Here is an 11571-nt window from a genome sequence, read left to right as displayed (position 1 = left end):
CTAGAACTAAGGAGAAACTTCCTGACAGTTAGAACAATTAACCAGTGGAACAACCTGCCTCCAGAAGCGGTGAATGCTCCAACACTGGAGGTTTTTAAGAAGAGACTGGACAGCCATTTGTCCGAAATGGTATAGGGTTTCCTGCCTGAGCAGGGGGTTGGACTAGATGACCTCCAAGGTCCCTTCCAACTTTACTATAATAATAATAATAATAATAATAATAATAATAATAATAATAATAATAATAATAATAATAATAATAATAATAATAATAATAATAATAATAATAATAATAATAATAATAATAATAATAATAATAATATGTGGCCAGCATGTCCCCTCCTCCCTGAGAAAGCCGGTGGGAGGCAGTGCACAGCATTAGCAACTTAGCTGCTGGGGAGGGAGCTTCCCCAGAGCAAATGAGCTGGGTTAAATCTGCAAGTCAGAGGTTCCCCAATCCTGCTTTAATGTTTGCAGACATTTAAGAGCTAAACGTTAAGGTGAGGTGATGAACAAAATGGACTTGTTGAACGATGACAGTGTCACCTAGCTTCTGAAGGTCTCTATCAGGAGACATCAGGATAAGCACTTATATTATACAGGGAACAGTGTGTCTTTCTTTCAGAGAGCAAGGGGCTTTTTGGAAAATTTACAAAGCTCCGGGAAAATGTAGTACATGGGTACATGGGAAGAATTCATACATGTTTAAGGCTCTAGTGAACCAGGCAAGGGGGCCATGTTATACACACAGGAGAAGAAGCTGGAAGAACTTGCTTTGTGGGCTCAAGACAAACAGCCCATAAGAATTTTGTTCTTGCAGCCTTGCTAAGAATCCAAGACCCTGTCATCTAAATTCTTTCCAACGTGTTTTTAATATTTTATTATTTCTAAACCTGATTTTCACCTCCTCCGATAGCCCAGATGTTGTCCCTCTAAAGGACATACCATTTAAAGATGCACCACAAGGTACTATGTGAGGTTCTTTATGTGTGGTAATTAAATGCTTGCAACCTCATTCTTCTAGCCAATTCTGTTTGTCTAGTTTTCTTGGTGGAATTGTTTCTGTCATAACCTGTTTGGCTCGCTTATTCCTTCTGTGCATTTCTAAATATAAATCCAAGTGCTGAAATTTAAGATGGGAGAAGCAAGTAAGTACTGTATATTGATAAGTCCATAGAGACAGATAGATAGATGGATTTCTCCTTGTGTTTTGACATAATTTTTGCCAATTTATCATCCACCACTCTGCCTCTTTAGGTATTAATTGATCTCACTAGCAAAATATTTAAAAAAAAAACGAATTCTAGTTGTCAGAGATGGTGACAGGGAGATGAATTTGACTAGCTGATTTCTTATGTAGCTCGGAATGCTGGAATCTTTGCTGCATAACAACATAGGTGTCAGGCGCATTACGTTCTAGTTAACCTGATTTATTCCTCATGCCCATACACAACAATCTATTCAACTGACAGCACTAAATTAGTGCTAGATAAGTTAATGGAATTCAAGAGGGGCTGAACTTGGATCACTTGTGGGAACATAATGACTCTAGGCTGATTCCTGTCTTGACTCTGCTCCCAGGCTCTGCATCTCCTTCTCCTGCTATAGGAAAAGCTATGTTAGATCAGACCAAAAATCTATGGATCCAGCATTCTGTTCCCACAGTGATCAGTGGGTGTGTCTGGGAAATCCACAAGCAGAGTGTGAAGTCAGTGGCTCATCTTCCTGCTGGTGTCCTTCAGCTCCTGTCTCTTAAGAACCATGCCCCATTGACCACGGGATGTCTAACCAAGCATTCATAGCTGCAACATTAATCACAAAGTATTAAAACTTTTGCTTAATTGAGGGCATGGAACCCTAGGCAGGTTTTATTACAGGTGAACAAGCATTGTCTTATATGGATAAAAGGTATATAAATCTTGATTTTTTTTTCTCAGAGATTTTGGCATTTCTGAAATCCATGTAGCAGTCTTCCCAAATGGTGCTCTTTAGTGGTATTGCACTCCTGCTTGAGCAGGGGGTTGGACTAGAAGACCTCCAAGGTACCTTCCAACTCTGACATTCTATGTTCTATGATTTTTCTGATAATACAGTATAGGCAATAGCCATTGTTGGGAATGCAGGGAGCTAATGTCCAATACTTCTGGAGGATAAGATTGCAGAAAGATGCCATATATTTTTCAGGCATTCTAACCCCTGAGCATTAATATTTTCTCCAGAGTCTAGCAAAATCTTTTCTATCTTTCTTCTCTTCTACTGCATACATATGCATTTGTTAAGGTCACATTTAAGACATTTGCTAGCTCAGTGCTCTTTAAGCAGGCATCCTACGCTTTGTATAAACTAACCGTTTCTTTTCCTTTTTTTTTTCTTTCCTGCAGGGGGATTGGAAAGCAGGGACTTCAGTGCTTAGGTAAGACTTTTCTTTTGACAATGCTCTTGGCGTGGTGCTCTTTTTCCCATTAGACCACCATATGGTGTGGAAGCACAATCAGGCTTATGGAGCACAGCAGCAGGGTTATTGGAGGGGAAGGAGAGGATGTGGGCGCTGCAGCCACACCCCTTTCTCCTTGAGTCCCAAAAGTATGGGGCCCAGAGAGCATTTGGCATGCTGTTGTTAACAAGGAGGAGTGTGCTCTGCACATGCTCAGAGGCTCTCCTGGTCAGCTTGGTTGGCTCACAGCTTGCTCTTGATTAAAAGAGGGTTTGTAAGCACGAATTGTAATTTTTGTAAATGACAGTCTTGTGTCGGGGGTTTGCATCTTAACAGATACGAATTACCCAGGGAAAAGGCTGAATAGGTTCTCTTGTTTGAGTGGAAAAGACGACCACAAGCTGTGAGAAGGATAAGAGGCAATGCTTTGGTTAATTCTTGGTTTTTGGACTTAGCCACATGCTGGCTGGGGAATTCTGGGAGTCGAAGTTCAGACATCTTAAAAATTGCCATACTTGAGAAACGCTGGTGTTATCAGGCCTCTTATTACCGCGAACTCTGCTTCGTAGAGGTTGTTCAGAAATAACAAACGAGGTAAGATGCTTGTTGGTCTCGTCTCCGTGCGTCCGGAGATAAATATGGGAGACTAGGGGCCCGTTCAAGTTGGTTAGTACTCCGCCCGAAAAGGGCGGAACGCGTACGCGTGTTCCGACCGCGGCGAGTCAGAGGTCCCAGGCAGCTTCTGCAAATGCCCGGGACTCTTGCAACGTCCCGAGCCTGCCTCTTGCAGGCTCAGGACACAACAGCTGGTGCATATATCAAGCTAAGGTCTTGTTCAGAGATAGCTGGGACTCAGTAGTGCTAGATTCTGAGGGCAAGTGAGAAGAGCAAAGGGTTTGGGGGCAGGGCCAGGCTGCCTCTAATTTCCCTAATTCCCATTTTAATCAAGCAACTTTTGCATACACAGAGAGTCCCCGATCCAGTTTTATTGTTTCTCTAAACTACATTCCTTTGGGTTATTTTAGGACTGTGAAATGTCTCTTTCATTCTTGTATATTTTATATACACATCTATCTCCTACACTGCCTTCATGCCTGACTTTTCTGTCCAAATCTACCTTCATTTTTCCACTTGTCCTGTTGGCTTGTGGTCCCTATGTATTAATGTACATTTGGTCATGTATTCCTGTTTTTATTTATTTATTTATTTATTTATTTATTTATTTATTTATTTATTTATTTATTTATTTATTTATTTATTTATTTATTTATTTATTTATTTATTTGTATTTCATATTTCTAAACCACCCATCTCCCTGATAGATATTTGTTCATTTACTGTTCATTTACTTTTTTACTTTTGCATTTAATTTGTTTCATTTATTTCATTCACTCTTTGTTCATTTACAGGGGCCGTTTTACCCCACCAAGACTAGCAATTAATATACCCTGCCCAATTAAGGCCGATTGGAGATAATGGGAGTAATTCTCCAGTGTAGCTAGAGAATTTAGGAAAGTTTGATCTTTTGCATATATCAGTTGCTGACCTTCCAGCAATCTGCCTTTAATATATTTCATGTAGTCCCTTTTCCCTCCAAAAGGCCATTGATAGTAGAATAAATTGTTCAGCTGTGATATACACTTTTTCATGCCTTATTTTCACACTGTGTATAAGGTAACCATCCAGATGCAGTGTGGGTGAATATGTCAATATGTGAATTGGCCTTGCGTGGTGTGTCACTAGCTACCTTGTACCTACATTCCCTTGGCAATATGTGTGACTACTTCTCTTACTGTACTTCGGTGTGACGCCAACACACTGTTTTCTACTTGGCGCCTTTATGTTTTCCTGTTCTCGGCTGCCACTGGCTCTTTGCTACTACAGAAATAAATCTCAACAGTTAGAGGAGCCAGAGACTGCATAGTCTGGCTATCCAACAGGGAATAAAACTGGAAGGGGATGCAGCACTATAACTAGTTATATGGTTTAGTTAGGCATAGAGATTTGGGTACATGCTTGAACATTTGAAACTGGAAAAGTTAGACTCATTTGACTAGTGCTAGAGTAGAAGAATAAGAATAGCGTGAGAAGTGAAATTTGATTGGCAGGAAAAGATCCCAGAATAGGGCTGATAACTTTAAAAGCTATCCCAAGACAAGCCCGATATGGACAGAGGTGCCAGCCAAACAAGTAATGGTTAGATTCACAAATTGAATTGAATCGAGCTATAATGTAGTTATTTGGTTTGGTATTAATGCAATGTGAAAAGCTGCTATTATAGTTTCTAACCCGTGATTTATGTGTTATATGTGAATCAAATTACAATAGTTTGTTCAACAGTGTAGTTGAACTTGGGTTTAGCACAATGTGTGAATCCAGCAGTGAAACACTTTGATAATATTGTTCCTAGCAAGGTAGCTATTTTCAGAATTAGGAAATTGCGGATGATAAATGTCATGTAACATTAAGCAAACATTATTTCTTGTTCATAAAGCTGGTAGGAACTGCGATACAGTGGGGCTTTAGCAGGTCAGCAGATCTCCTTCACTGAAGGTGTTTAAGGAAAGGCTAAATAGTGCTGTAAGCACAGGCTGTCCTCGACTTACAACAGTTCATTTAGTGACCATTTGAAGTTACAATGGCACTAAAACCTGATTTATGACTGTTTTTCACACTTAACAACCGTTGCAGCATCTCCATGGTCACATGATCAAAATTCAGATGCATGGCAATTGACTCATTTATGACGGTTGCAGTGTCCCAGGGTTATGTGATCCCTTTTGACAAGCAAAGTTAATGGGGAGGCCAGATTCATTTAACAGCTGTGTTACTAACTTAACAACTGCTGTGATTCACTTAACAACTATGGCAAGAAAGGTCATAAAATGGGGCAAAATTCACTTAACAATTGTTTCGCTTAGCAATTGAAATCTTGTGCTCAATTGTGGTCATAAGTTGAGGACTACCTGTATAGGATTCTTCAATTGAGCTGGACTAGATGACCTCAAAGCCCCGATTTTATGATAGTATGTTATTTTATATACACCATTTCCCAAGTAGAAAATGGATAACTTATGAAAGGGTCCTAATTTTTAGAATCCCTACAGATTAAAGTGAATCAAATGTAGTTTCTACCAACATGGTTTTTTTTCTTTTACAATAATCTACATGCAATTTTTTTTCTAATTCCTTGTGGAGGACCAGGGGAAGAGACTCCCTTTCATTATTATCTTTTCAGAGATTTTCCTGCTGAGCTGTTTTTCTTCCCACACTGGGGGTTGGGATAGAAACCTATATATTTTCTTCCATAGCAGACAGAGTGAAGCTGTTTAAGAAGTATCTCCCTGCACCGGTTTCTCATGAAAAATTATAGCTTCCCATCTGCATTTCATAAAAGGAAGGCATGAGTAGGGAATTACATGCACCTCGGAGACACACAGCTAAGGTTTCTTGGTAGCTAAGGCAGAAATCCACTGAAATTGATTTTATTATATATTTTGACTGGGAACGATGAGAACGTTAAAGGAACGTTCCCTCTTTGTGCACAGATGTTGCACTTGATTCGTGATGTTCTGGAACCTGAATCAAGATGCTTTGTAATTCAAGGCCAGACAGATAACTCAACAAAGATGATTATAAAACAAATATTTATTCAGGAATACTGGCAGAACTCACGTTTCAGTAGTTTCATCTGGATGTTGCATATTTGTTGATCTTTGTAGGTAAAATCATTAATTCCTTCACATCAACTTCTAGCGTGAATTAAGACCGTGTCTGTCCTCCAGTGATCCCATGCTTATCTCAGACAAAGACATTCCAAACTGGCACGTAGCCAGGATATCCTGTGATGAACTTAGTAGGCCCTCCTTCTGACCTATTAACATGGGATTCACTGAATAGCTAACTACATTACCCATAAGCCATCTCTTAAGGAGACAGCGCTTAACCCTATAAATGCCAAACATTCTAACATACAGTTCTCATCTAACTGGCTGATCCAGAACACTCCCCGCTTGGAAATATAATTTCCACTACTAACTAACTGAAATAGGCAAAAAACGTAGCATTGAAGCATGCAATTCTCATTGCTAACTAACTAGTGACTAAAATAGCCAAAACATGGTATCAAACATGCATAACGATAAGGTAAATATCAAAACATGCACAATTATATCAGAGATAAACAAGTGTTACATCAAACAATGCATAAACACAAATACATAGTTTGAGGTTCAATCTTCCAGCTCGGTCTTCTTCAGCAATGGGACCAAATCGGTGATCAGTCTGGTGCAAGAGTCTTTGAGTCACGATCTGACTCACGTGGCTTCACGATCTGGGCCTCAACTTGGCGAACTAGTCCATCAAAACTGGGTGGGGCCCAGTGCGCAAGTCCCATGGGCCAATAGTGCTGGTATGCGTCCTTGTCTCTCAGCAAGACAAGGTCTTCTTCCTGTAGGAAAAACTGGAACCAAAACAACTTCTGGAACAGAAAAACTGGAACCCAAAATTTCTCAGGAACAAAGGAACCTGGATGCACAGGATACTCAGGAACAGAAGAAGCTGGAACCACAGGAAACTCGGAAACAGCAGGAGCTGGAACCACAGGAAACTCAGGAACAGCAGGAGCTGGAAACTCAGGAAACTTAGGAACAGCAGGAGCTGGAAACTCAGGAACAGCAGGAGCTGGAAATTCAGGAACAGCAGGAGCAGGAAGCTCAGGAACCGAAGGGTTTGGAACCACCGGTGGAGCGTTGAAGGTGGCTGCTACTGTTGTCATGAGGGTAGTGAGGACTTCATGTGTGGGCGTGGGTGTCTTTGATGACATAGAGTCCATGATTTTGCGGGGTACACCAATCATGCGCTCCCACGCTTCGCCCATGTGAGATGCATGGGGAGGGTAATTTTTGGCCTTTAGACATTTGTCAATCACTTGGGTCATGACAAATACCTTCAATAGTCTGTAAGTCCTTGCAGGCTCCTACAAAGCTAGTTCTTGGGATACTAAGACAAGTGATCAGGACGATCAATACTATGCCCAATCTCAGGTGTCTCCGCTTAGAGGAGGGTTTGAAGCTGATTGGTTCTAGGAAATGGCTAGAAAGCGGTTTCTCTGTCTCTTTGCCCATTGAGGACAAGCAGATGGTCTGGACGATCGTTTTCTCGTCTTGTCTGAGAAATTTACTGGGTGCCTGAGGTTGAACGTTGGCATGTTGATCTGGAGCTGGAAGCATATAGCGTTTTGGTCTCTGTGGCATCAGGCTGTCTGGACAAGCCAAGAACTCAGGACCTTTTAGCCAGATCAATTCTGTCAATTGTGTCGCAAGGGTGGGCCACTTAGCTTGGTCCACAAGGTTCTTATCTGTTGGCACATGTTGCCATTGTTCAGGGCTTGAATATGTTTCAATCTTTTCTACTCTATTGCCTACATAGACGTAGAAGTGTCTGCTTTGGTTGCAGATATAGCTTGACATCACCTTGCTGTCTGTGTAGAAGGTGGTAGACTGTAGCTCAAGGCCTATTGTTTTCGTTGTCAGGTTGGTGAGTTTTGCTGTCAATATGGTACCACAGAGTTCTAACCTTGGTACGTTGTGGCCTTGTTGTACTGTTAGTCTCACTTTTCCAAAGACGAAACCAACACTGCAGCTCTCCCCGCTGTAGACTCTGATGTATCTTATGGTTGCAATCACCTTCGTTGACACATCTGAGAAAGCGTACAATTCTTTCTTTTGTACGGTGGCGGGTGAGCTGGAGACATACGTGCGTTGCACTTGTATGCTTTGGACACAACTTAGGAGTGTACTCCACAACTCCCAGTCTTGTTTCTTTTCTGGCAGACATGGCCTGTCCCAATGTGTAGTGCTTTGGGAGAACGTGCGTAGCTGCAGAGATTGTTTGTCCACTATAGACAAGGCTGAGTCATTGTGGCTTTCACTGGTCTGGAACACTGCTGCTTCCAAAACGGGGTTGGTTGTCGCAAGTGTGAAGTGTTCTTGGTGTGGTTTTAGGTGGAAATCTCTTCCATTGCTGAGAATAGAAGTTCTTGAGATATTCACCTGGGTTGGAGTTTGCAGTTGGTCAACACAGACCGACCCTCCGATGGCCCATCCAAGTTCCGTCTTAATGGCTACTGGGGTGCCTGGTGGACCTTTGATTCTTTCATCGGAACCAATGGACTCCGGGGCGTCTCGTCCCACCATAAGTAGGGTTTTGGCTTCAGGATCTAGGGGAGGGTTTAGATCGGCTATGTGTGCTAGGTGAGGTATTTTTCTTGCCGCCTCTGGTGTTGAAATTTCGCTGCGAACATCTGTTAAGGTCTCCCATTCCAACACTGATGGCAATAGGAACTGCGAACTTCCGTCTATCGATTCTATGCGAAGACCAGAGATTTTCCTCCCCGCCGTGCTCATTGGTACTGTGCACGTATTTATTGCGAAATGCTTTAGTTCACTCGGGAGGTCGAAGAGGTCGAAAAATGCAGGCTTAGCTATTGTGACCTTGCTGTGTGGATCTAGTATGACGTACATCTTTACAGCCTTTTCTGGTCACCCGTCGGGGTAGACTTTAGCTAGACAGACGGGGGAGCATGAAGGAGGGCGCGGTAAGTCGCCACATATATCTGTGTAGTACACCCTGAACGGTTCTGGGTGCTCTGTGGAACCACGTTGAGTCTCCATCGCCGTGGGAGGGACTGAGGTTGCCTGTTGTGGCTCCTCAGAGGGCTTCTTAGAGTCTAGATGTAAGGCTGTTGGGTGTTTGTCACTGTTGCATAGGTGGCATTTCACCCTAACTGCACAATCTTTGGCCATGTGATCCATAGAGTCACAGCACTTGAAGCATATCCTATGCTCCTTGAGCAGGGCCTTTTGATCATCCAGGAACTTTCTTCCAAATTCTCTGCAATTGTTCAGAGAGTGTGAAGATTTGTGAATTGGACAAGTCAGGCCTTTGTCGGATAGGTGAGGTTTGGAGTGAATACTCCTCGGCAGTTGCGCGTCTGAAGTCTTCTTTGGCCGGGTCGTGACCTCTGTCTTGTATACTGAAATAGGAGTTTTGTCCTTTGTGGCTTGGAAAGAACTCTTGTTAACGCCAAAGTTGTGACTGGTCCTTTTGGGCGTCGTAAAGTGTTTTTCATCGACAGCAAGGTAATTGGGGTCATTGTACAGTTCTGCTTGATCGGAAACAAAATCTGTGAGAACAGTAAAGGGTGGAGATTTGCTGGGGTCCTGTTTCCTGTAGGACTGGGTTTCTTTGAGCCATTGATGTTTCAACTGCCTTGGCAGTTTTTGGAAGATAATCTTCTGCGTGTCGAACTGGTCGAGGCAGACAAGTCCTGGCATGGTGCGACTTTGTTGTGCTGCCCGGAGCTGTTCTAGTAAGTTGGAGAATCTCCACAACTGATAGAATCGTTGATATTGATGACAGGGAAATCGTAGAGATCCTTTAGGAATGAGGACTGTGTCAAAGAAGGTGCCCCATAGTGCTTGTCGAGCGTTTCCCAGGCTACTCGAAGGGCGATGGGTGGGTCACTCAAATGTGATACGAAGATCGCATCCACTACCTTTGAGGATTTTGGTCCCAGCCATGCCGACATAATCCCGATCTCTTCCCCTGGGTGTAGCTTCTCGTCACGGATGGCTTGCTTGAAAAATTGCTTCCACAATAAATAGTCCTTCCCTGGTTTGTCAGAGAATTTTCACATGCCTCTGGATGCCATGTCCAACCTTCTTCCACCGAATGTTGGAGGATACATCGGTCCTGCGTATGGGCTGTAGCCAGGCGGAGGTGGTGCGTCGCTTCTGGAAGTGGAGGCCTGTGCCAGGTCTGGCTGGTAAATTTCTTCAGCGTGTTGTCCGCTGAGGGTATCTTGCCATGTCACGTGCGAGGGACCTTGTTGGTTTGGTCTGAATTCCTCTGCCCTTACATTGAGCTGAGGGGACCTGATTTCTTGTGTGCTTACTTGTTGGAGGGTCTCTTGTCTTTCAGGTGGTGTGTTGCTGGCTCCCTGGTAGGCTGGCACAGCTGGTGGTCGAGATTCTCCTCTGTAGTCAGGTCTGGGGGCGGTTCCTCGGGATGCTGCTTCCTGTTGCCTCAATATTGACTCCTTTCTGGCGAGCTCATCCCGTAGCAGTTGCACTTCCTGCTGTGTAACCGTTGCCGCTGCAGGTGGACCCATCTGGTTACCATCTGTGGTTTGGTTCGTTGGGGTCAATGGTGTAGCAACGGGAAGATCTCGTGATCCAGATGTTGCGATGTCAACTCTCTGGCTGATCGGCACATCTGGCCATTGAGATTCTTCTCCTTGTCTACTCGGTCTTGGGGGGCTTGCAGATAGCTGCGGCGCTCTCACCTGTTCACGTTGAAACGCGCTCTGGTCGTCAACGTAGGCTTGCACACAGTTATGAGGGCTTTCCCTTCCTAACCCTTCCAACCTGTGCATAGATGTAGCATCTTCCAGCTCTCTCTGCAGAACCGCTTCTCTTACGGCTGCCTCTTTTGCTTTCTGTTGGCGCTGGGAAATCTCAAAGCTGGCCTGAGCTTTGACCATGTCTTCCCTTTGCTGATGCTGTGCCTCTACCACGCAAAGGGCTGCTGCAGCTTGAGCTTTGGCTACTTCTTCACTCTGCTGTTGCTCTGCTTCTGCTACACGTAGAGCTGCTGCAGTCTCCACTTTGGCCAATTCTTCTTTTTGCCGCTTTTCTTCTGCTGCTGCTTGTGCAGCGTCGTCAGCCATTGCGATATCGATTCGCGCTTGTGTGAGTCGGGCGGCAAGGCTCTCTGCCCTTGAGGCTCGGGATGCTTGGCTCTGATGAGAAGACGCTTTTGAATGGCGGGAGGCGCCTGTAACGTGAGATTGTTGTGACACGCTGGAATACGCCTGGGCTCGCATCGAGTTATGATGAAAGGGTGAGGCTTTTCCAGAGGCGTGAGATGGAGCCACTTGTTTGTTTGTTTATTTAGATTTGTATACCGCCCTATCTCCCTTACGGGACTCAGGGCGGTGAACAGGCGATAATAAAAATCACAATAAATATCTATTCTAAAATCAAATTAAATAAATAAAGGCCTGCTCTAAAATACCCCATATAAAAACCTATACTAAAACCTAATTAAGACTACGCCAGGCCGGCCGCACGAAA

The 11571-nt window shown here is 43.6% G+C and overlaps 1 protein-coding gene across 1 annotated transcript in view; it reads left to right on the top strand.

Annotated features, from left to right (window-relative positions):
- Positions 1-11571, top strand: part of LOC107288141 (protein kinase C gamma type-like) — a 124355-nt gene that overhangs the window by 78306 nt on the left and 34478 nt on the right. The window contains exon 2 of the mRNA XM_015816727.1: positions 2382-2413. Within this exon, the coding sequence (XP_015672213.1) occupies positions 2382-2413 (32 nt within the window). The remainder of the gene's footprint in view (positions 1-2381; positions 2414-11571) is intronic.

The sequence above is a fragment of the Protobothrops mucrosquamatus genome, unplaced genomic scaffold (genome assembly GCF_001527695.2).
Source record: "Protobothrops mucrosquamatus isolate PMUCROS unplaced genomic scaffold, P.Mucros_1.0 scaffold487, whole genome shotgun sequence".
NCBI lineage: Eukaryota > Metazoa > Chordata > Lepidosauria > Squamata > Viperidae > Protobothrops > Protobothrops mucrosquamatus.
The sequence above is the reverse complement of the archived record's forward strand: the minus strand, read 5'-3'. Positions and strand labels throughout refer to the sequence as shown.